The sequence below is a fragment of the Zasmidium cellare genome, assembly GCF_010093935.1.
Source record: "Zasmidium cellare ATCC 36951 unplaced genomic scaffold M409scaffold_8, whole genome shotgun sequence".
Classification (NCBI taxonomy): domain Eukaryota; kingdom Fungi; phylum Ascomycota; class Dothideomycetes; order Mycosphaerellales; family Mycosphaerellaceae; genus Zasmidium; species Zasmidium cellare.
In genome coordinates, this window is record NW_022986952.1 from 661,234 (window position 1) to 684,113 (window position 22,880).

General features: G+C 53.5%; 12 protein-coding genes across 12 annotated transcripts; 6 read left to right on the top strand and 6 right to left on the bottom strand.

The window, feature by feature from the left end:
• Positions 1 to 466: 466 nt before the first annotated feature.
• On the bottom strand, positions 467 to 2,380 carry M409DRAFT_19800 (uncharacterized protein; the record flags this gene model as incomplete). Its single annotated transcript, XM_033805101.1, has 1 exon — positions 467 to 2,380. One exon carries the CDS (start codon positions 2,378 to 2,380, stop codon positions 467 to 469), a length of 1,914 nt encoding a protein of 637 aa, XP_033671086.1.
• A 252-nt stretch (positions 2,381 to 2,632) lies between these two features.
• M409DRAFT_51946 (uncharacterized protein) lies at positions 2,633 to 3,832 on the top strand (the record flags this gene model as incomplete). The annotated part of the gene is made up of 3 exons (XM_033811943.1): positions 2,633 to 2,736; positions 2,786 to 2,828; positions 2,891 to 3,832. 3 exons carry the CDS (start codon positions 2,633 to 2,635, stop codon positions 3,830 to 3,832), a joined length of 1,089 nt encoding a protein of 362 aa, XP_033671087.1.
• A 55-nt stretch (positions 3,833 to 3,887) lies between these two features.
• Positions 3,888 to 4,947, bottom strand: M409DRAFT_64534 (uncharacterized protein; the record flags this gene model as incomplete). Its single annotated transcript, XM_033816121.1, has 3 exons — positions 3,888 to 3,961; positions 4,013 to 4,703; positions 4,759 to 4,947. 3 exons carry the CDS (start codon positions 4,945 to 4,947, stop codon positions 3,888 to 3,890), a joined length of 954 nt encoding a protein of 317 aa, XP_033671088.1.
• A 364-nt stretch (positions 4,948 to 5,311) lies between these two features.
• Positions 5,312 to 6,952, top strand: M409DRAFT_51947 (uncharacterized protein; the record flags this gene model as incomplete). Its single annotated transcript, XM_033811944.1, has 1 exon — positions 5,312 to 6,952. The coding sequence occupies one exon, from the start codon at positions 5,312 to 5,314 to the stop codon at positions 6,950 to 6,952; it is 1,641 nt and encodes a 546-aa protein (XP_033671089.1).
• Positions 6,953 to 7,719: 767 nt separating this feature from the next.
• Positions 7,720 to 9,306, top strand: M409DRAFT_64536 (uncharacterized protein; the record flags this gene model as incomplete). Its single annotated transcript, XM_033816122.1, has 2 exons — positions 7,720 to 8,658; positions 8,710 to 9,306. The coding sequence occupies 2 exons, from the start codon at positions 7,720 to 7,722 to the stop codon at positions 9,304 to 9,306; spliced, it is 1,536 nt and encodes a 511-aa protein (XP_033671090.1).
• Positions 9,307 to 9,793: 487 nt separating this feature from the next.
• M409DRAFT_19805 (uncharacterized protein) lies at positions 9,794 to 10,606 on the bottom strand (the record flags this gene model as incomplete). Its single annotated transcript, XM_033805102.1, has 2 exons — positions 9,794 to 10,265; positions 10,323 to 10,606. 2 exons carry the CDS (start codon positions 10,604 to 10,606, stop codon positions 9,794 to 9,796), a joined length of 756 nt encoding a protein of 251 aa, XP_033671091.1.
• Positions 10,607 to 11,179: 573 nt separating this feature from the next.
• Positions 11,180 to 12,430, top strand: M409DRAFT_19806 (uncharacterized protein; the record flags this gene model as incomplete). Its single annotated transcript, XM_033805103.1, has 1 exon — positions 11,180 to 12,430. The coding sequence occupies one exon, from the start codon at positions 11,180 to 11,182 to the stop codon at positions 12,428 to 12,430; it is 1,251 nt and encodes a 416-aa protein (XP_033671092.1).
• A 368-nt stretch (positions 12,431 to 12,798) lies between these two features.
• M409DRAFT_64539 (uncharacterized protein) lies at positions 12,799 to 16,860 on the top strand (the record flags this gene model as incomplete). The annotated part of the gene is made up of 1 exon (XM_033816123.1): positions 12,799 to 16,860. One exon carries the CDS (start codon positions 12,799 to 12,801, stop codon positions 16,858 to 16,860), a length of 4,062 nt encoding a protein of 1,353 aa, XP_033671093.1.
• Positions 16,861 to 17,160: 300 nt separating this feature from the next.
• M409DRAFT_64540 (uncharacterized protein) lies at positions 17,161 to 18,708 on the bottom strand (the record flags this gene model as incomplete). The annotated part of the gene is made up of 1 exon (XM_033816124.1): positions 17,161 to 18,708. One exon carries the CDS (start codon positions 18,706 to 18,708, stop codon positions 17,161 to 17,163), a length of 1,548 nt encoding a protein of 515 aa, XP_033671094.1.
• A 795-nt stretch (positions 18,709 to 19,503) lies between these two features.
• On the bottom strand, positions 19,504 to 20,798 carry M409DRAFT_64541 (uncharacterized protein; the record flags this gene model as incomplete). Its single annotated transcript, XM_033816125.1, has 3 exons — positions 19,504 to 20,334; positions 20,390 to 20,648; positions 20,701 to 20,798. The coding sequence occupies 3 exons, from the start codon at positions 20,796 to 20,798 to the stop codon at positions 19,504 to 19,506; spliced, it is 1,188 nt and encodes a 395-aa protein (XP_033671095.1).
• Positions 20,799 to 21,306: 508 nt separating this feature from the next.
• Positions 21,307 to 21,870, top strand: M409DRAFT_19810 (uncharacterized protein; the record flags this gene model as incomplete). The annotated part of the gene is made up of 1 exon (XM_033805104.1): positions 21,307 to 21,870. One exon carries the CDS (start codon positions 21,307 to 21,309, stop codon positions 21,868 to 21,870), a length of 564 nt encoding a protein of 187 aa, XP_033671096.1.
• Positions 21,871 to 21,929: 59 nt separating this feature from the next.
• On the bottom strand, positions 21,930 to 22,671 carry M409DRAFT_19811 (uncharacterized protein; the record flags this gene model as incomplete). The annotated part of the gene is made up of 2 exons (XM_033805105.1): positions 21,930 to 21,954; positions 21,992 to 22,671. The coding sequence occupies 2 exons, from the start codon at positions 22,669 to 22,671 to the stop codon at positions 21,930 to 21,932; spliced, it is 705 nt and encodes a 234-aa protein (XP_033671097.1).
• Positions 22,672 to 22,880: the final 209 nt, after the last annotated feature.

Consider the following 22,880-nt stretch of genomic DNA (forward strand, 5'->3'; position numbering starts at 1 on the left):
GGTAAGATGCCCGCTGCGAAATAGAATGCCGCGAGGGATGATATCGCAGGAAAAGTGAGATTCGAGGAGGAGAAGAAATCGGATGCACGATCAACGCTTCGGACTTGACTGCTCTTCAAACGATTGACTAAGCATCCGTGTGTTCCAAGATGCAACTGTCATGGCGGCCGCGCGCCTCCGCGTCGATGCGTGAGGTGCGGTCGTGGAGGGCAACACTTGCCAAGCATGAGGCGGTGCAAATGCCACGGGAGTGAAGACGTCCCTTTTGATGGGACGATACATTGGTGATAGAGGGATCATGAATGTTTACATAGATTACTCCTTGGGTTCTCTCGAGGTTATGTATACGCTGACTAGTCTCATTTCTTGTCCATATCATTGGCTTGTTAGATTCCCCAGGGGCCTGTGGGTACAATTATTACGACCACAACCATTGCTACATACTCATTCCGCATGTTCTTCAACATCACCAGTCGCTCTGATACGATGTCCCACCTGACCCATCTTTATCGGTGCCGTATACCCTAAAGCCATGCTCCCCAACATTGGCCCCTATCTGTCGTAATACTGTTGTTGTGCTTAATGTTTTCTCGCGTCTTGAGTCTCTCCACATATGCATCTTCTCGACTATTGCACCACCCGAGAATGCCAGAACGATCGAAGATGTCACCACGCCAACGGTCACACAGATCGCGACAGCCCAAAACAGCCATTGCGTTCGATCCATATCCCGAATGTCGCTGAAGTTCATGCCAAAGAAGCTGCTGACGAAGTTGAGGGGGAGAAAGACGATGGTGACGACTGTGAAAACTAATATGGCTTTGCCGTGATCTTCGAGACGGATGTTGACGAGTTGAATTGTTCGGTTGACCAGTCTGTCCGTATTGTCACGAAGGTCTCTCAAGTCAGCCAGCTCCCTTTGCAGGTTGTCCAGCAACTGCGCCAATGGATCCGACAATACGGAAGTAGACAGCTGTCGATATGTCGAGCGGCGAGTCACCAGCCTCCTTGGGCTGTCGTATTCATCGAAATCTCCGTAGGTCGCTGAGACTCGCCTTCGACTCGCAGGAGAGGGCGCTTCAGCTTCGGTTGTGGCCTCTCCTGTATCCAAGGTAGTCTGGAGGTCTTGGATCATCTCAATCTGCTCCTCTGTGATTTGAATCACGATATAGAGCTCCTCTTGGCATGCAATCAGATCCATCACCAGTTTCGTGCTGGGCGAACGGTGCAGGCGATACTGAAGGTGTCCCATTCTGCCAGCATAGCGGTCGGTAAGGCAAAGTACCATATCTGGCCAGAAATTGCGATGCATCATTCCCACTGCGCCGCTCAGGCTTGCCATCATATGAGTAATGGCTGTATATTCTTTCGCTTCGCCGGACCTGAAGTATGCATTGCGGATCCCACGGAATGAAACATCACTGATTCTAGAAGTGAGCTGGAGAGGCGGCCAGCGCGATTTCCAGGTCTGGTTACTTGAGAAGGTCACAATGTGCTCTGCATCGATCGCAAGTATCCACAGCTCGTCTACGTTCAAGCCAGTCGGATAATGACCATACCATTGACGGACCTTCAGATCCAGCTCTCGATTCGTGTTCCACGGCTTGTGCTTAGCGAACACTTGGGAGTGTTCACGGTCCCGAGTGTCTTCCAGGCGATAGTAATGCTGTAAAACAGAGCGAAGGATATGCGCGGATGACCTAGACGAGAGAAAGCCTTCCCTTCGGTCGACTTGAAACCGGAGAGGTGGTGTTGGTCCCTGCATCGTCCAGTCCATGAAAGGAACTGACACCAGTAATGGATAAGTCTCCTTGCTCGACCCATCTGTCTGCCGTGCCAGACACTGCGAGAAAGGCGCAAAGTATTTTCCATGCTTGGAGAACCGCGTATTGCGCTGTATCGCGGCATCCAGCATTCGCATGGAATCGGCGACACTTTCAAGATCGTCAGAAAGTGCCCAAAGCAAGCCCGCCAAATACTCAGGAAACTTGGAGGAGCAGTGAATCCATCGACATTTTGCAGAGTCTCCATCATCGTAGGCATTTTGCTGGTACTTCTGCAGCCTCAAATGGCGCATCCAGCCATACTCCTCTTCGAGATTGGTGAACCTCTGCTTCTCTATGGGGTTGCTCGTGGCATCGGCAATGCGAACGAAGCTTGCGGAAGGTGTATACGCTGCAGTGTCGGGCACGAGGGTCGATGTCGCTCGTTCGTTGATCTCTAGCATGGGCCCTCGATCTGGCCGCAGAGTCTCCAATCTCACGTCGTTGACCTGGAGCTGAGAGGGTGTGAGAGGCTTTTTCCTCCATTGCGGGTCGGCCTCGTAGTCATGGCCGGCAGGCGCGTCCTGTTCCGGGTGATATGGAAATACTTTGGGCATCTCATGATTTGTAGAGTCAGAACAAGAACAGAAATGTCTTGTTGATGGGGATGGGAGGAAGTCAAAGGAGCTGAGAGTCTCCTCAATTGTGGCGGTGCAGCGAGGCGCGGGACCGAAGTTTTGCGGCATTGGCTCTGTTGGTCACTCTCCTCTCTTGAGGCACGACCAAAAACAAAAAAAAAGACGAGGGATTGGTGGGACAACCCTCTACTTGCTCTGCGACCTTCCAGTCTTTCGATCACCGTCGCCAAAATGCCTCCGACGCAGGCGCTTGAGAAGCTCAATGGCATCGAATTGCCTGCTGCCGCGGACATGCACGTCCACCTTCGGGACGGCGACATGACCGAGCTAGTTGTGTATGGCTACGCATGCTTGTAGTGGCAGTCAAGATCTAATTGATCACAGTCCTACGATCCGACAAGGCGGCGTGAATACCGTGTTTGTGATGGTATGGCAAGTCTGATATGTTTCTTTCACATACTGCTTAGCGACTAAATTCATACGCAACAGCCCAATCTGGTTCCCCCTATCACAACTGTCCACCATGCCCTCGAATACCAGAAGCGCCTACAGGGATTGGAGCCAAATGTCAAGTTCCTCATGTCCCTCTACCTCCACCCCAACATCAGCCCGGACACCGTCAAGGAGGCCAAGAAAGCTGGCATTGCTGGCATCAAGTCGTATCCACACGGCGTGACCACCCACTCTGATCATGGTGTCATGTCGTATGAGGAGTTCTACCCCGTCTTCGAAGAGATGGAGAGACAGGACATGGTCCTCAACCTTCACGGCGAACTTCCTCCTTCTGCTGGCGCCGACATCACCGTCCTGAATGCCGAGGAAGCCTTCTTGCCAACCCTTCTCGACCTCCACCGTCGTTTCCCCAAGCTGAGGATCATCCTGGAGCATTGTACATCGGCGGCTGCGATCAAAGCCGTCAAGTCTTGCGGCGATACTGTCGCGGGTACCATCACAGCTCATCACATGTTCATCATCGTCGATGACTGGGCTGGCGATCCGCACTGCTTCTGCAAGCCAGTCGCGAAGAACCCATCTGATCGAAAGGCACTGCTTGAGACTGCGATAAGCGGCCATCCCAAATTCTTCTTGGGCACCGATTCGGCGCCTCACCCAGCCAAGTCAAAGCGTGCAGACAAGGTCGCAGCTGGCGTCTTCACTCAACCACATGCCGTCGGCATCATCATGAGCGCACTGCAGCAGGGTATCGAGCTTGGCGTCTTGACCGAAGACGACGTGACCAAGGAGAAGCTCGAAGGATTCCTCTGCAAGTTCGGCCGTGACTTCTACCGAGTCAAAGATGACAAGCAGGAGAAGATCATGCTCAAGCTTGGCTCGCAAGCCATTGCTGAGAGCCTGACCAGCGCTGATGGCTCGTTCGAAGTCATTCCGTTCCGGAGAGGCAAGATGACTTGGGGTACTCATTTTATATGAGCTTGCCCCTTTCCTGGACACTGTTGAGCATTGGAAAGTTGGCGTTCTTGGATATTCAGACAAAGTCGAGGGCAACGTAGGTTGCTTCAGCACTTCGAAGGGCGTCGTTGGAGTTCTCTCCCCAAGTATCTGCAAGAACAATCAGCACATTACATTCAGACAGGGCGTCAGGATACTGACTTAGCTGCCAATCGAAGCCAGATTCATCTACTGCAGTCACATACACTCCAAGTTTTAAGTCTCGGCTGCCAGCGTGGTCGAACTGGCTCAACCCGACCAGAACAGTGGGAGGTTTGCTAAATGTAGCTGCTGCGAATTCCACCCTCCCTGCGTTCTCTGGTTGTTCGTCTTCCCGATCTTCAACGTCCTCGGTGCTGAAAGACCCACTAGCAACTTTGTTCTTGCCTTTGTAGTACACGATCCAGGTGACTCCCAGGCGCTCAGCACACCTGCTTCCGCTAGCATTCGCGGTGAAGCCTTTGGGCGTGACATCACTGGCCCAGACGTCGACCGAGTATGGCGAACCGTCGTATGTGAGGAACCTGAAGTCCTTTATCCAACACAACACCTCCGCATCTCTGTCGAACTCCCGTGGAAAGTCTACCCGCTTCTTCTTCTCGCCAGCTGCAAGATCCCATTTCGTTGTCATGATGATACAGTCTTTCGCGCCCTGCTTGGCCTCCATCCAACTCATCTCGGCATCGTACAAAAGTTGCGTGCTATTACTCGAGTTGCGGGCCTGGATGATAGGTCGTATCGTAGAGGCGTTCCTCGGGTGCGTTGCGATGTTCAATTCCAGGTCAATGGCTCGGTTGCCGTCGCGGTCTCGGCTTTGGTAGTTCAGGTTGCACGCCTTGAGGCCTTTTGCGAGCTATGTGAAGTTCTCCATCAAAATCTCGCTCGTCTACTCCAATGGATCAACTCACCTGAGGCGGCTTTTGGTATCGGTCCTTGGGAAGCGCGATGATCCGGGAGCCTCCTCGATCGGCTTGCCGGGTATCTTCGCGCACTTCTGACAGAGCGAAGGTACCATTGTCCGGGCCAGCATCTTTCACGTGTGTAAAGCCCTGCGTTCCGTCGTCGAGGAACAGATTCGGGTTCGATAGTCCATCCATTGAATCCTCTTTGCTTTTGCTGGGTTGCTTGCCGCGGCCGAAGAACCAAGAAGACATGGTGGAGAGACGGGTATATATAAAGCTGAAGACGAATGACCTACCTGGTCGGTGTGATCACTCTGCTGATGAGAACAGATGGCTAGAACGCTGCTCGATGCAAGGGAGCAATAACGGAAAGCATGCCATGCCTGTTCCTGAACGGTCGACGGTTGAGGTGTTCGCGAAAGGAGAGCGAGGACGGAGCCACGGGTGCTCCTGCTGCTGTGGGGCGGGCAAGTGCATGTGGAGACATTGAGGTCTGATAAATCAACAACACCTCCTCTTTCCCTTCATCAACAACATTGGAGGAATATCAAGATCCATAATGCCTCGAGAGCAGCTGAAACAAACATCGTATACCATCGATGCCGGACCGCTCGGTTGGCTCGAAGGCCTAACTTTGACCACAGAAACCGGATCAACTAAATTACACTATTTTGGGGGCATACCCTATGCTCTTCCGCCTGCTCGATTTCGCCAGGCGAGCCGTCTCCCAGAACGATTCAGATATGGCACTAAGGCGGCACCTGGAATATATACCAAGAGGGCTGCCGTGTGTCCTCAACCCGGGTGGCTGGGGCCAGCGGACGACACCAACTGGGATGAGAACTGCTTGCAAGTGAATATTTATATACCTGCGGGTACTCCTCCGAGAGAAGGATGGCCGGTCTTCTTTTATATTCATGGTGGTTTCCTACAATGGGGCAATCCGAACATGGAGCCGTCTGCTGTAGCACCACTTCTCAGCGAGACCGCGTTTCAGGCCATCATGGTATCGCCAGCGTATCGTGTCAACGCACTTGGATTCCTCGCGAGCAAAGAACTGCAAGCTGAAGCTCGTACACATGGAGAGCCTATTGGAAATCAAGGGCTCTGGGACCAAAGGCTTGCGCTTGAATGGACTGCACAGAACATTGGCTTCTTTGGTGGTAACCCCAACAATATCACTGTGGGAGGGTACTCTGCCGGCTCTCATAGTACCTTTCAACAACTTGCGCACGAGCTGTACGCTGTGCCCAAGGACAAGGCTATCATCAAGAGAGCCATTATGTGGTCGAACTCCCCAGGAGTGCAAGCCAAAGATCTCTCTGAAACTCAAAAGCAGTTCGATGAGCTGCTACATGCTCTGGATATTTCAGCATCTCTCTCTGCAGCCGAGAAGCTGGAACGTCTAAGGGCAGTCCCGATACATGATCTTATTGCAGTCCAGGATAAGTTGAAGATCTCGGAGTTCAGAGCACTCTCAGACGGTGACTTTGTGTCAAAGAACATCACGGCTCACATCAACAGCGGAGACTTTGCAAAACGAATGAAAGCAAGGGGTATCAAACTAATGAATGGAGAGTGTAGAGATGAACATCAGCTCTACCAGGCGTGGAGAACTCCAGCGAACTCGTGTCAGGACGTCTACACCAGACTTTGCGGCGACTACCCCGAAATTGCAGTGAAACGATTACTAGATGTCAGCTGCGGCGATCAACGCAAGTTACCAGCCGGCAGTAAAGACTGGCAAGACGCCTTTGGACGCCTTTATGCCAACATGCAAGTCCACTGCCTAGAGCGAGGCTTTCATCGTGCGTTAGTACAAGGAGGCCTTGAGCCTGGCAAAGACTTGCTGCGATATCGTTTCAACTGGCGAACGAAGAGCTGTGATTCGAAGTTACCTCCTGATTGGGGAGTCACCCACGCGACTGACATGTCCATATGGTTCTGGGGTCTGGAAGATGGACTGACTGATGACGAGAAGAAGATCTTGGCAACTTGGAACGAGAACTTCGCAGACTTCGTCAAGGGCAATAAAGTGAATTGGGGCACGACAAAGGTCACAGACATGTTGAGACTGCGGGATGACGGCGAGACAGACATTTGGACCGACGATCGCTGGGAAGAAGGTCTCAAGGTGTGGGATGCCGTCAACGGTCAGGCTGGAGCTGGATTGTTAGGGTGGGTGAGATCCAAGCTATGAGATCTTCGACTCATCGGTGTGGACCAAATTGAACCCTTTTCTCTACGGCTCGCACAACTTTTAAGAGCCGTAAGCTGCTTGCTGTATGGCAGCCACCCACCGAGAGAACCAAGTCATCCCATCCCGAGTCTGTCTCACTTCGCGGGAAAGCAAAAGATGCCCACCTCCATTCATCGACATTGCGTCTTCACGCTCATTCGATTCCCACTGCTCTATGCCCTCACCAGTGACCAGCACTGACAATGCAATCAAACGCCAAAGTCAGCGATCGATTAGCCCGCCACCATTCGTTCAGGGATATGCCACCATCCGTCGGGTTCCTGCATGTTTCCGCCAACATATTCGCCTGCACCTCGTTCTGGAACACACACGCACCTTCTTCAAAGAGATTCTTTAGCCAAACGCGCATGTGCATGAGACCTACATGGCGTCGCCGAACACAACGGCTAATCCAAGCATTGCCCAATGCAATGCCATTTGCTGCTGCAAAGCCTGGACGGTGCGGCAAAGACTGCTCTCTTAGACAAGCACAAGGTTTTTTGCATGAGCAAACACTGAGCATGGCTTGTTGCTGATGGTCATCAGTATATCAGCGCCTCAGCCAGCAAGATTAGTCTGACATCCTCCTACCGCACTCCTCTACCAGACAATCGATACACTATACCAATCGATCTACCACCAAACCTCCAAGCACCAACATGGCAGTACCCAATCCTTTCGCTACTGCTCCTGTCCGGTCTTCCAGCCCACAGCCTACACCATCGACGATGTCCAACTCGCCTGGCGAAGCTCATCTCAAGTACTTCATCACTCGCTACGACGGTCAGCCTGTCCCACTGATCCCAGCTGATGAGCTGCCTGTCACCTTCGAATCGGTCCCTCGCGTCCTCTCTCCAGCTCAGACCTACGGCATGCACTATGTTGGGGTTGCTGGCAGCGCCGGTCCTATCTTCAAGCTCGTGACTGCTCCCTCTGGAATGCAACGCTCCATCAGCCAGCCAGGCGGCGACACTGGCCACTACCGCTTCCACAGTGCAGACAACACGAGACACTTCCAAGCTCCAGACTCTCTCGCGCGTCAGGCATTCGCCAACACTGCCATGGCTGCTTCCCTCCCTAAGCGTCCTGTCTCTGCATCTCAAGCAGCAGTGTCCTGGCGCCGATCTGATCCCCTGAACGCACCCAATTCCTCGGCCAGCGAGGCCACTCAGAACGCCATCAACGCCATTCTTCGCTCAGAGGCAGGAGCTGAGACTGCAGAGCGTATCGGCTATCATCCACGAGACACTACACCACCACCCTCCGGCATCATGCCAGATCAAGAGAAGAAGGTCTACTGCACCCACTGGATCCTGCATGGCTGGTGTGGCTTCGTTCAGCAAGGCTGTCGCTACAAGCACGAGATGCCCGACAAGGCCAAGTTGGATGAGATCGGCATCAAGCATGTTCCGACTTGGTGGAAAGAGGAGAATGCTACATTCAAAATGGGCGGCAAGGCTGCCACTGCGGGACCGATTGTGAAGCCTGAGGACTGGCTGAATGCGAGGAAGGGAAGCGATGCGGATAGTGAGAGGTCGTCTTCTTCTGAGGGCACTGATGCTACTACTCTGACAAGCGAGAGTGAGGAGGCTGTGAAGGGCGTCAAGAAGGATAAGATGGAGGCTCCACCAGAGAAGGTCTCTGAGAAGAAGGCTGTCAACATGCCGGTCCTGCTCAAGAGGACCAAGCCAGAGCCACAGGAAGAACCGGTAAAGAAGTCAAGCGCTGGAAGCTCTCCTGTCATTCCACCAGCTCGCCCATCGACACCCGCAGAAGATGTCCGCAAGATGTCGACTGGGAGCGACCTCATCAAGTTCACTCCACTGCTTCCAACACCACCACCCACCAGCCTCACCACAACGACCGACCCATCCAAGCGCATCACTCCCGACGCCATCACCAGCAAAGCCCGCGAGCTCTCCAACACCAAGTCAAGCAGCCCCGAAGCCCCAACCAAGACGATGAAAGTCTTCGTCCCAGTCGGCGAGTCACCAGAAGTCCACATCGCCGACGCCAAGAAGCGCGAGCGTGTCGCCCGCACCAAGACTGCTCGCAACCCGTCGCCATCCAAGAACGACAAGTCCGGCGAGGTCAAGTCTTTCGACAAGCAGGCCAAGGAGATGCAGAAGAGCAAGAGTGAGGGTCTGACTTCGTCGCGTTGGGCTTCCCGTTCGACTGCGGCTGGTGCTGCTACTGAGGAGCAGGGCAAGCGCACCAAATACGGCTGTCGTATTCGACGCCCTGCTTCTTCGTCCCCTGCTTCCAAGAATAAGGCTGCTGAGGCCAAGGGTATCGAAGCTGCTGAGAAGAAGTAAGCACACGTGCCTACTTATGCGTTTGCTCTCACCGATTGTGGAGGATGGTATTTGGAACTTTGCGTGCTTGTATATCATCGTTCGCATGACTGTCTGGATTTTGTTTTGGCTGCGCTGATGGGATCGAGAGGATCGTGATGATCAATCTATAGACTGATGCTGATGGTATACAACGGATTTGCTTTGCTTTGCTTTTACTTTGCCTTGCCCTTTCCATTTCCCTCTGCGCTCCTCCTCAATCCGAGCAACCTCATTGGCCCCTCTCTTGCATCACGCTCGCTCTATAGGATAGACCAGGCGAGCTCTGTTCGGCCCATGGCAGCATACTCCAGTACCATATACGGCTCAGTCGTTATCTGCCCCCACGAAAGCACCCACGAATGCTCCCATCGACTGAACATCTTCCATTCCGGTCGATGTGAAGGCTCACTTCTCTCTGCACTCGTTCTGTGGTTTTGTGCCCATCTCTTGTACGCTGATCATACTCTCATCTTGATTGCAGCAGCTTCTTCCCGTGATCCCTCACAATGCCATCCAGAATGTTGCGAACCTGCTTGCACCCATCCAGACCCACGGATACCATTGCTTCCAGCCGTGGCATCTGTATCCTCGTCTCCATGACCAACACGTTAATCTTATCCTCTCCTCCACTCGTGCCCATGGTCAAGAAAGGCAGCTCCAACTCTTCCATCCCATTGAGATCCAGTAGTGGATCGGCTTCCTCGTCGTTCGAAGCATATGAGGCGGTCGAGCCAGTCGTGCAAGCTGCGACATAGTCCTGCATTGGTACACCAGCATCGATGAGAGCCAGAGTCGCAGCATTGAGACATGCAGCCAGCAATGCGCCGTCTTGAGAAAGAACGTGCAGAACAATGGTGATGGTGGAGTGGGGATAGTGAGAAGTAAAGACAGTACTGGCGAAAGCAGACGAGATGGTATACTGCATCTCCTGTGTGCGCCTACCTTTCCATGAGCCTTGTCCCAAACATGCAGCATACCTCTCTTCTTCAACTCACTTGTCGTTTCGCGATCTCTTCTTTCTGTCCATGCCGCTAAAACCTGCGACTCCAATCTCGACCTCGATGCTGGCTTCTCTACTCTGGTCTCTTCCGCCGCTCTTGGTCTGCTGACGTGGTCCTAAGACCGTGCATATGATTTTCGTGTTGCCCATCTCGAAGTAGCTGCTGCCGTCGGCGGCGGCTTGGGTCGACATTTGTCCATGGATGCGCCTCAGTTCGTTCCATCGTCGACCGTCTACGCGCAGATGCGCGAGAGCGTAGGTCGAGCTATCGAGAGGCATGGTGACTGTGATTTGGGTTTGAAGTCGTTCTGCTAGGTCGGCGTTTTGCCGTGAAGTGAGGCTCGAGGTGAAGCTTCCGATGGCTTCAAACTCTAAATGCTTAACACCGAGACCGAGAAGTCAATTCTTGGAACCTCAGCTTCACGCCTTCGCCATCTCGCAGACACGAAAGTCTTCTGCTCTGCGACTCTCGGCCGAACAACATCCAGAGGCACAAGGTTGTGGTTCTCCAACATGGCCACCACCCATCTCCTGACAGGTGCCGCAAAGCCACGGAGAAGCGCAATCTTTTCCTACTTCACGCTTACCGTACCCGAAGTCTCCCGTTGCGAGACATCGATTCCGCTGCATGCTCGCTGTCTACGCAACTTGTTGCTCGTTATAGTAGCTTACCTCGCAATGCTGACACATGGACACAGGAGGCCGCACATAGGCCGACCTGACTTCTCTCCGTAGCATGCTTTCTCCGCGGACAGCAGGGATATACCATTGTTATCAAAGCTGTATTTAAAGGTTTGCAACAGCAATGCAAAATGGCTATCACCACAGTGAAAAGCAGACATCCTCATTACGATGCCACTCACACCAGAGCAAGTTCAGATCATCAAGTCCACCGTTCCGGTCCTCCAGGAACATGGCACAACTATCACAAGTCAATTCTACAAGACTGTGCTCGAAGAGTACCCGGAATTGAACAACGTCTTCAATCATACGAATCAGGTCAACAACCACCAAGCAAAGGCTCTCGCTGGGGCTCTCTACGCCTACGCCGCCCACATCGACGATTTAGGAGCTCTATCGCCAGCTGTGGAGAAGATCTGTCAAAAACATGTCTCTCTCTACATCCAGCCGGAGCATTACAAAGTGGTCGGAGAAGGTCTTCTCAGAGCCATGGGAATCGTGCTTGGCGCGGCCTGCACTCCTGAAGTCCTCGATGCGTGGACCGCAGCGTACTGGCAGCTTGCAGACATCTGCATCGGCCGAGAAGCAAAGCTCTATTCTGAGAGTGAAGGCTGGACCGATTGGCGAGATTTCGAAATTGCGGATATATTCAGGGAGAGTGACGAGATCACGTCTTTCTACCTCAAGCCTAAAGACGGTCGAAAGCTTCCCGAATACTTGCCAGGCCAATACATCTCGCTGCTGACGGATGTGCCCCAGTTCGGGTACAAGCAATCGCGACAATACTCATTGAGCGATGCTCCCAGGGCGTACTACTATCGCATAAGCGTCAAGAAGGAGATCGGACTCGATCCTCAAGACCCCAAAGCGCCATCACATCCAGGCTGGATTTCGAACATACTGCACGAGCAGAAGAATGTTGGAGATGTCGTGCAACTTTCACATCCAGCTGGTGACTTCTTCTACGACCCTGCAAAAGACAACGAAGGGCCAGTTGTGCTTCTCTCCGCTGGTGTCGGCACAACGCCCATGATCTCGATCCTCAACACGCTTATCGAGCGCGGGTCAACACAACATATTGTCTTTGTCCATGGCGCCAGGACAACATCAGCGCATGCCTTCAGAGATCATGTTCAGCAGATTGAGTCAGAAAAGCGCAATGTGCACTCGGTGTTCTTCATCAAGAATCCAAACCCTCCTCAGGATGTCAAGGGCCAACATTATACGCACGAAGGACGTTTAAATCTGGCAACCCTGGACAGCAAGACACACTTGTTTCTGGACAACAAGCAGACGAAGTATTGGGTCTGTGGCCCGGCGAGTTTCATGGCTGATGTCTGGAGTGGTTTGAAGGGCCTTGGCGTCGAGGAAGACAGAATCAAGCTGGAGTTGTTCGGCACAGGGGAGCTGCCCACGAAGTGAAGCAAAAAGGGGCGAAGCATGTACAGGTACTAAAGAGCGTTGTAACAGTAGCCAGTTGAATGTTCAGAGATCGTGATGTAATGTTGAAAATGGAATGAGGAGGATGGTTCCTTTCTGGTCAACTTTTAGACTTTTTCACGTGATCTCGGATCTACCCGCTAGCCCACGGGTAGCGAGCCTAATGCGACCTCATCCAGGGTGTGTTGGATGATGCGTGATGCATATGCACAGCGTGACCTCTGCAGCCATCCATCTTGCTTTTGCGTATGACCAGGAAGCTGGAAAAGACTGTTGATTGCACGATTGACCGCCTCTATACCGCTCCACCTTTCGCCATGAATCCCGAGAACAGATGACGATTTCCAGCAATGCCTTCCACCTCTCCCGGCAACCATGCCTCCAGCACAGTTCCACGCTCAGCTTTCGCCCAGATATTGCCCGGAGCTCCTACCGAGTCACTGCAGTCCTTCACCACCTTCATATACCGGTTTAAGCGCTATGTCGCGTACATCTCTGGATCGCAGCTCAACCTCCTTTCTTCCCCGAATACCCTCGTCCGGGCCATTACCTTTCCACATCCTCTGGTCGCGATAGCAGCAGAAGCTCACAGTGGGAAGATTATTGTTGCTGGGAAGAAAGATGTGTGGATACTTGAGCCTGTGACTGAAGGCTGGACCAAGATTTGGTGGGAGAAGACGCTATTGTTGAAGCGGGAGGATGCTGGGGATGAGGCATATTCGTTGAGCTGGGGAAACGATGGGGAAGTACTGGTTGGAGGCAGCCGAGTACTCACTCTATTCTCGACGCTGCCTTCGTCCCGGACGGTCTCGCCAACGATATATCCTATTGATGGAGAGACGATTGAAGAGAGGAAAGCATTGTGGTCGAAACCGGTGGCTAGAGCTGTTCGACAAGCGGAATTCAGCCCAAGTGCGGCCATGATAGCCAGCCGGTCACACTACGATCGTCTCGTGAAAATTTGGAGGAGATTGTCGTTTGAAGAGGGCCTATTCGATCACACATACTTGCCGCATGCTGGCACCATAACACATCTTCAATGGCGACCACCAGGAGAGAACTTGGAAGAGCGGAGAGGTAGCGGTATTTCCGGTCGACATGACGAGGACTCAGAAGTGCTTTACACGATCGCCAACGATGGTATACTACGTGTATGGCGAACCGCGGGACTGCACGATCTCGACATCCTGGTTCTGCATACCACCGTTGACCTGATTGCTTCCATACCACAGTCGCCCAGCCTGGTCATTAAGGGACAATCGAAACCTTCACAGGCACCACGCTATGACGTCGTGCTGTCGTGGGACCAGTTCTCCGCTGCTGTTAATGCCGCCATTGGAATATCACAAGATGGAAAAGTCAATCATTCCAAGGAGTTGCTGAAAGAAATGAGTTCGAAAGAGCTCGATGTCGTTGTATCGTTCGATGGGCAAGGCAGAATGTCCGCCTGGGGTCTTCAGAGTATCGGTCACAAACGACGGCCCGACACGCCAACATCCAGGGAACCAATTCACATCTCTCACGCCGAGGGTATGCACTTGAGGATACCACATGGATGCCCAGCTATGTGTCATGCTTGGTTTCAAGACGATACTTTCAACCTGCTTACGCATACGATCACCGACGGCGAGATCGCGTGGTGGCAAGGCGGCGTGGAAACGTTCTTTTCGCCCTCAGCTCCCGGCAACGAACGACTACTTCTCATGAGTCGGTGGTGTGGGCATGATAGCGATGTCTTGGAGTTGCAGAGCTCTAGCGATGGCATCGTGTCTCGATCGGCGACCGACGTGACCTGGTGGACAGTCAACAGCGCCAAACTGTTGCGGCCTCGACGATCATTTGGAGTTAGCCCTGAAGTGTTAGCTGCCACAACATTCAACGGTGGCAGACACTTGCTTACTATAACGTCTTCGGCGTTCGCGCTCTGGGACGAATCTGGTCAGAGGATTGCGAAAGCATCATGCGAAGCCGACCAGAGCGGGAGGTTCCACATCACACTCGCGAGTGAGCAAAGTGTAGCAGGCTTGTTCGTACAGAATGACGCCAAAGTCCTTGTGAAATGGACCGTGACGTTACCACAAAGCGACGAAAAGGGCGGCGCGCTCAGCCTCCAGCCTGTGTCCTTGCCGGGCCAAAAGGAAGGGGACGCGGTGTCGTTTGCAGTGCCTGTCGCCGTGCCTTTCGATGCTGACAGGGAATGCATTGTCTGCGCGAACACGAACGGCCGCGTTGACTGCGTGCTTCTTCCCGAGGACGATGCCCAGGCAACTGACTTTGAGCCCTTTGTGTCTTTCGAAACTGGCATCGTGAAGCCATCGGTCTTCTCTGCGAACGAAGAATTTGCTGTGTTAGCTTCGGCCGATAGGAAAGAGATAGTCATTGTGGATCTTACTGATGGCTACATCGAACACCGACAGTCCCTTAAGCAGCCGGTCCAGCGTCTGGCGTGTTTCACCCCGACCCCCAGGCACAACTTTCTTGCTGTTGCTTACGATACTCACATCGAGATTCTGGCCCAAGGGCGCTACGAGCACCATCGCTCAGACGTTCCAATCTGGATCTCGGTCAAGACCATTTCAATTGCTGACGTGGGCCTTGACATCGCTTCTATTGCTTGGCTATCGGACGGCAGTCTTGTAGCTGCCACTGGGAATGGTGTTGCTGTGGCGTCGCCTGAGATTGATCTGCAGGAGCTGGACAATGAGGTCAAGGAGGCCATCGATGCCGACACAGAACAAGAAACGAGACTTCATTTAACGAAAGTGACGACCTGGCTGAAGACTCCCTTACCTGAATGGCATCCCAGCTTGATTACATACCTGTTGCACCACGGCCACCCTGGCTTGGCGGCCACGCTTCTTAGGAAACTGGCGCAACGGCTGAAGTTTTGGAGCACCGGGGAGGACCTAACGCTGGATGAGTCGCCTGTGTCTTTCATGCAAGATCTGGATCAGCACGACCCGTGGCTTGACGATGACACCGTTACGGATCTTCGGGAGCAACTCGAAGAAAAGGACCTTCCGCGCACATCTCAAAGCGAACAGCAGCGATTGAAGCATATTATTGAGGCGCTTGTGTACATCAGGGAACATGTCAGATCTTTGGATCGTCATGCGCTGCGGTATTTATTCAACTGGAAGCTTCAGATGCTGTTCGCGAAGGACTCTGAGATCATTCCCAATGGCTCTGTTAAAGCAAACGGTGTTCCGTCAAAGCAACAACAATTCACTCCTGACATGCACTGGCGGGAGATTTGCTTTGCCTACCACAGCAGCACTCAGCAGGCTTTGCTTGACATTCTGATCCTGCACCACGACAACAAGCTCACATGGCCGATAGCCCGTCGACTGGGTGTCATGGCCTGGATATCTGAACGCGAGGCGCTCGAGACTGTATTCGAGCAACTGGGTCAGACAGCATACCGTTCCGAGCAACCTCCAGATCCTGTCAATGCTTCGCTCTACTTCCTTGCGCTCCACAAGAAGCCAACCTTGTTGGCGTTGTGGAGGATGGCCACCTGGCACAAAGAGCAGCGGACTACCATGAACTTCTTGAAGCGCGACTTCACCCAACCGGAGGCCAAGACTGCAGCTAGGAAGAACGCCTACGCCTTGATGGGAAAGCGACGCTTTGAGTATGCCGCTGCTTTCTTTTTGCTTGCTGAGGATCCTGCTTCAGCAAGCAGCGTCCTCGCTGGACAGTGTGAGGATGTGCAGCTTGGCATAGCTGTTGCAAGGCTGTATTGTGGCGACGGGTCACCTGTGCTCAGACAGTTGCTAGAGAACAGGATCTTGCCCTACGCGCATGAAACTGGTAACAGATGGCTCATGAGCTGGTGCCATGCGGTGATGCTAGAGAAGTCAAAGGCCGCGGAGACCTTGGTCATGCCATTGGAGGGCGTGAAGACTTGGCATCAAGACGATCCACTCACCATGCTGCTGTACAAGCATCTGCGAAGTACGCCTTCTGAGCACGAATACGACGCTGTTCTGAGATCAGCAAGGATTCTGCGAAGGATGGGGTTGTGGCTTCTCGCGCTGGAACTTGCCAGCCGGTGGGAGTTCAAGCACACGCAATCATTGAGCAGGAGCTTAGGTGCGGTGACGAATGGCGTTACCAATGGTGTACACGACGATGGACCCAAGTCTTTGCTGGACGAGTTCGAGGCACCGCCACCGCGACAGAAAGAGCCACCATCAATGCTAGACAACTTCACACAGCCGGAGCCATCAACACAACAGCCCACCGACGAAAAGGCCGCTCGTGAAGCAAAGGCTGCAGAGCTTCTCGCCAAGATCAAGGCCAAGAAGGAGGGCTCGACGACGACATCGACGTTGAATGAGAAGAAGCCGGAGCCGACGCAATTCAAAGAGCCTGATCCCAATTCACTGTTGGATAATTTTGGTTTCTAGAGCATGGGTACTGTATTTACTACATGTTTCAGAGAGCGTGGCGTTTGGGGTGTAAGATGCATGTGAGCCTGTTCCGTTAGCTTCTTGTAGAAAAGAGTGTCTCATCGACACGTTTGATTATGAAGAACACTCACTTTTCCCAATCTCAGAGAAGCTCGTGATCCATGCATGAGAAGTAAGCTTGTGAGGGAAGAAAAGGTAATTGCTATTAGACATGCCATATTGATGACTGAATGAGCAAAGGAAAGGCGTTTTAGCGATGTACATGGGCTCATTCAATCATCAATATCATCATCCTCATCAAACCTCCCTCGGCGTTAACGCCACCTTCGCCCCATTCAAACTAACACTCGTCAACGTCAAGAACTCGACCCATTGACTCTCGGGATCCCGACTCTCAATCCCACTAAAAGCCTGACACAACCGCACCGTCGCATACGAAGCCTCCGTCAACGCAAACTGCTGCCCCAAACAGATCCTCGCACCGCCATTGAAAGGCAGATACTCCCAGCCCGGGCGCAGTCCCTTTTTGCCCGTCTCAGGGTCATCGAGCCAGCGTTCCGGGCGGAACTCTTCGGCGTCGGGCCCGTAGAAGTCCTTGCGGCGGTGCATGGAGTAGACGTTCCAGCTGACGAGCTCGCCTTGCTTGATGAAGATGGGGGCGCGGCCGTCGGGACCGCCGCCGACCGGGAGGGTGGTGTCCTCGGTGGCTTCGCGGGAGTTGAGGGGCACGACGGGGTGGAGACGGAGGGATTCGTTGAGGATGGCTTTGAGGTATTTGAGGTCTTTGAGCTGTTCGAAGGTGGGTTTGGCGCCGTTGAGGCGGGTGACGTCGGCTTGGAGTTTGGTCCAGATGGGGGGGTTCTTGGACAGCATGAACCAGACGTTGGTGAGGAGCGAGGCGGTGGTGTCGCGGCCGGCGAGGAGGATGTTGAGGAGTTCGTCGCGGATGCGTTTGCGGTCGGTGGTTTGGCGGACGAGTTCGTCGATGAAGACATAGCGTTCGGTGTTTGACTTTTCGAGGAGTTGGCTGCGTTTCGCGAGGCCCTTGTCGACGAAGTAGTCGACGAAGTCGTGCACGAGTTTGTTGTCTTTCGCGAACTTGTCGTAGCCAGGGGTGACGAGCTTGGCCACCGATCCCCATCGCGTCGCGTTCGCGATGAAGTCCTGTGAGGCTGTGAATGCTGCTGCGAAACCACCTTCTCCACTGGAACTCGTCAATGAACCTGTTGATTCGCCAAAGAGGAATTCGGTAGCAGAGTCGATGGTTAGGCGGAAGAAAAGCACAGACAGGTCGACTGTGGCATTCGGTTGGATGGCTTGGATCAGATGGCCGATGTGGTTCTCGAAAGTAGCCAGATCTCCGACCTGGGAGCGGACGAAGTTTGGGCGCAACATATCGCGCGAATGTTGCCACTCCGCCCCATCCGTGGTGAAAATGCCCGATCCAAGAAGTGGTGCAAAGTCCGTCTTGCGTCTTCGTCCAAGATTCCATTTTTTAAAGTCCACGGCTTGGATGACCTTCAGATTCTCGGGCTCTCTTGTTACGTGGAAGTGACGGCCGAGAATGTTGATTTGAAACGTATTGACACCCATGATATCGAAACGTTCGTGTGACTTCTCGAGCATCTTGTGCTCCCTGATATTCTTGATGTTGCCGCGAACGACGTCGATTCCGAAGAATGGGTCGAGGGCTTGGTACCACGGCACGGCCATGACACCCTTCTCCCGCTTCATCGCTCTTCGTTTGTTCCATAGTGTGATTGATGCAACGAGACGGTAGAGGAGATAGAACGCCGCCAAGCCAAGCCCGACTTTGGCGGTCGCTGGTAACTTGGAGAGGTCCATGATGTAGTTCCCGTGAGATGGAATGACGGGAAGGAAGAATAAGAACAGAAATGTTAGGAGATGCCTGGGCGTCCGTGGAGGTTTATACCTGTTGGAGCTCAAGGGATAGCGAGGAAGGTTTACGTGCACAGAATAAACTTACAAACCGCCTGCACCAGCATATGCAAGTACTGTAGGCAGCTCTCAATCGGCGAGGCCGTGGAGACGATGCATATGCGAGGGAGCGAATGACAAGGCGGGCGGTTGGCCTGAGCACGCGTGTACAACGTCAAAAGCTGGTCGACAAAGAGCCAGAGACTCGCGAGGCGCTGGGCCGGAGCTCGTACATCGTGTGGGCTGCATGTTGCACGGGGGAAAGTTGCTCCTTCGGCCCTGAATGTTGCTTTGCGGGTGAGGTCATGGGATGTCCACGACGCCGAGCCACGAGTCCACGGCGGCAGGGCCTCGACCACAGCCGATTCTTGGTCGTGGCGAGCCGAGAGCGTCGTGGCTTCCGCGGACGGCGCTCGGACTTGGCTCGAGATCCGAGCCGCTTCTCAGCGTAAACAATCTTCATCTCGCGAATTGGAACCTTACATCTGAATCTCATGCACAGGAATGACCATAACGATGACAGCAATGGGCCAATCAGGTCTGAATTTGCTCTATCCTGGACGAAGCCCCAAGCGGGGTACCGAGTAGCGCATACAGGAGCACCTAGTACACTGTTGCAACCTCGTCTGCTTCCGACCTCTTCCTCACGAAGCAGTTCACTAATGAGAATGACCTCGCGAACGGCTAGCGATGCGAGCCTGATCAAAGCTTGAGCAGCCGCTTCACCTCTGCCTGTATCGCTTCACTCATATCTTTGGTGGTAGCCCGGCCCCCTAGATCACCCGTCCGGATCTCGAGGCCCCCGTCTGCTTTCGAGTCCAGCACCTTCGCGACCGCTTCTTCAATGCTATCGGCCTCGTTATGCATGTTGAATGAATATCTCAGCATCATAGCCAGACTGAGGACTTGGGCCACGGGATTTGCAAGGCCCTCGCCTGAGATATCAGGAGCAGAGCCATGAACTGGCTCGTACAGGCCTACCACTCCTCCAACGCTGTTCCGACCAAGGTCTGTCCCAGGTGCTCCAGCTAAGCTTGCACTCGGCAACAGGCCCAAAGATCCTGTAAGGCCACCGCTCTCATCTGATAGGATGTCGCCAAAAGTATTGTCCGTCACAATCACACCATTGAACGCCGTGGGCTTGGTGATGAACAGCATGGCGAGAGAATCGGCAAGCTGGTGCTGCAACTTGACATGAGGGAACTCCTTCTCGAATATCTCGGTGACGATCCTTCTCCACACTCGCGAATTTGCCAGCACGTTGGCTTTGTCGACGCTCCACACGGGCACTGGCGGATCATCCTGCAAGGCTAGGGCTCCGGCTACTCGAGCCACACGTTCGATTTCGGGTCTTGAATACTCCCAAGGATCGCAAGCGTAATCTGCCTCCTCGATTTTGTTGCCATAGTACGCACCACCGCAGTTCTCACGGATCAGCATGAAGTCGACGCCTTCAATGACCTCGCGCTTGATTGGAGACCTCTCCACCATCGTCTTACTGGCAAACTTGCATGGTCTGAGGTTGGCGAAGATCTGGGTAGGTCAGTCTCCTTTCACCCCCTGTCAACCTTCCTCAATGATCACTCACCTGCATTCTCTTTCGTATCCTTAACAACCCACTCTCTGGGTTTGGCTGTGCAGTACCCCATTCTGGACCACCTGCACTGCCGAAGAAGACCGCGTCGACTTGCTCGCTCTTCTTCAAGACTTCCTCGGTCACAGAATCTTTGTGCTTGTCGAGAGCACAGCCACCGCAGAGATCAAAGTCTCGTTCGAACTTAGCTCCAGTCGCTTGCTCGACGATGTCCAGAACTTTGAGTGCCTCTGTTACCACTTCTGGACCGATGCTGATCGAAGTCAGTGCAATCGAAAGAGAAACACCTTTGTCCAGCCACTTACTGATCGCCGGGAAGCACCAAGATCTTGCCTCCTTTAGCCGGAGTGACCTGAGCCGTAGGACCATTGTTGGCTGCAGCAGTAGGGCCATTCGGAGGCATCTTTGGTCTGGACCACCGTCTTCGATCTTTTGCAAGTCACTCGGGGGCAGTGCTCAACGAGCCTTATGTTTCTTTCGACGCTCGGAATGTGTTTGAACAGCGGCAAACGAAAATCTTCGAGCGAACATTTTGGAAACCCCCGTTGCCGTCAATGCCCTGGAAACTGGTGTCGTTTTCCGCCATACCGAAGAAGCTTCCCCGCAGAGGCATGTGAAATGCTCCCGATGTCGGCCGACTCCTCTCGCGACTTCACGTGCTCTCGCATCTTTTCTCTACCCTTGCTGGTCCACCAGAAGGATCAGACCTCACGCGTCGGCCTCATCAATACAGCTTAGTTCCATCGGCTAACCCGGCGTCAATATGCAGGTACTCGGACGAGCACCGATGTTGCAGGCACTAGCTTGATGCTGTCAGTCTTCCTCCTGCTATATCTTTGCGTCACCCTTGCGAGTAAAAAGATATCGCAGCCATCTTCTTCAACTCCTCAAGCATGGTCAACTCTTCAAGCATGCCATCCAGCAAGACTTCTTCATTCCGACTTCGCCCAGGCACAGCAGATGACTTCGAAGCCATCGACCGCATCAGCATCACTGCGGTTCGACGATATGATAATATACCTGAGCTATCAAATCTGAGGAATGTCGTGGGCTTGACGAGAGAAAAGCTTCAGCAATGGCTCGATGACGGGAAAGTGTTTGTCGTGGAAGACACGAGCAAAGAAAATGAGCCTGTCGGATTTGCTTCAGCATTCCCCAAGGACGATGTCCTGTACGTCAACGAAGTGGTCGTCGATCTAGAATGCCAGGGCAAAGGCGTCGGAGGAGTCCTGATGAAGGCGATCCTCGATTGGGCACGGGACAGGAAGAAAAATGAAGGCAAGACGTCGAAAGTGTCTCTGATGACTTACGCCGAAGTCCCCTGGAATGCGCCTTGGTATCGCAAATTCGGGTTCAAGGAGGTCGACGCCGCGACCGTGGGACCAAAACACGCAGAGAAGATGAAGTACGACCGAGAAGTGCGAGACATGGTCAAGCCGGGGTACAATCGATGTTGCATGCTGTGGGAGGAATAAACAACCTCAACCTTGCGCCTCGACTTCTAACCGCTCCTTCGACCTCTCCCACGCCTCCTTCACAACCTCCGCCATGATACCAGGCTGTGTGATCATCGGACAATGACCCGCTTCGCAATACATCATCACCCTCTGGTCGCCGAGCAGCATCGCCATACCCTCCTGCGCTTCCGTCGTCAATCGGCAATCCCCCTTACACACCAAATACGTCGCATCCACGCCTTTCCCCACGAACTCATAGGGATCACTGGTCGTCTCGTCCCTCACGGCGCTCACGGGACACAGCACGCACATATCCAGCCACTTCTGCGCCTCGGCTTCGTCTTTGATATCGCTGTAATGCGACCTTCTAGGATCGAGCATCTCGATCGTTCCGTTGGTCGTGTCTTCTTCGAGCCAAGGCACCATCGCGCCATTGAAAGGCGTGAGGAGACTCGTGCCGCCGGGAATGACGAACGCCGCAGCGTAGACGAGGTGCACGACACCGCCGAGTTTATTCGCAGCTTGTCGTTGAGGCCAAAGGAGATCGGAGAGGGCATTGCCTCCGACTACGCCGCCGTAGGAGTGCATGATGATTAGGATTGGGTGGCCTGCATCGGCGAGGGATTCGACTTTCTGGTGGATCGTGAGGGAGTCGTGGGCGAGGGTGGCGGTCGGTGGGAGGGGCAAGGCATTTACAGCGGAAGGCAGTCTTGGATAATGGACATTCTCGAAACCTTTCTTATTGAGAGCTTCGATCAAGAGCGAGTAGTGTTGTGGAACATGCCATGATCCGTGAACGATTACAATGGCGAGATCCATTTATGCAGTTGTGTAGCCGTTGGTGGTTACAGGAGGGCGCAACCTGGTCTGCTTATAGTAGTATGTCAGAAGTGCCTGAGGCTTGTGTAACTACTGCAGGCGATGTATCTCACCTATGGAGCGCAAAGGTAGCCAGAAATGGTAACAGCTTGGCACATGTTAGCTCACGTCACTCACTCCTCGGATCAACCCCTCTTGTTGGGGGCATC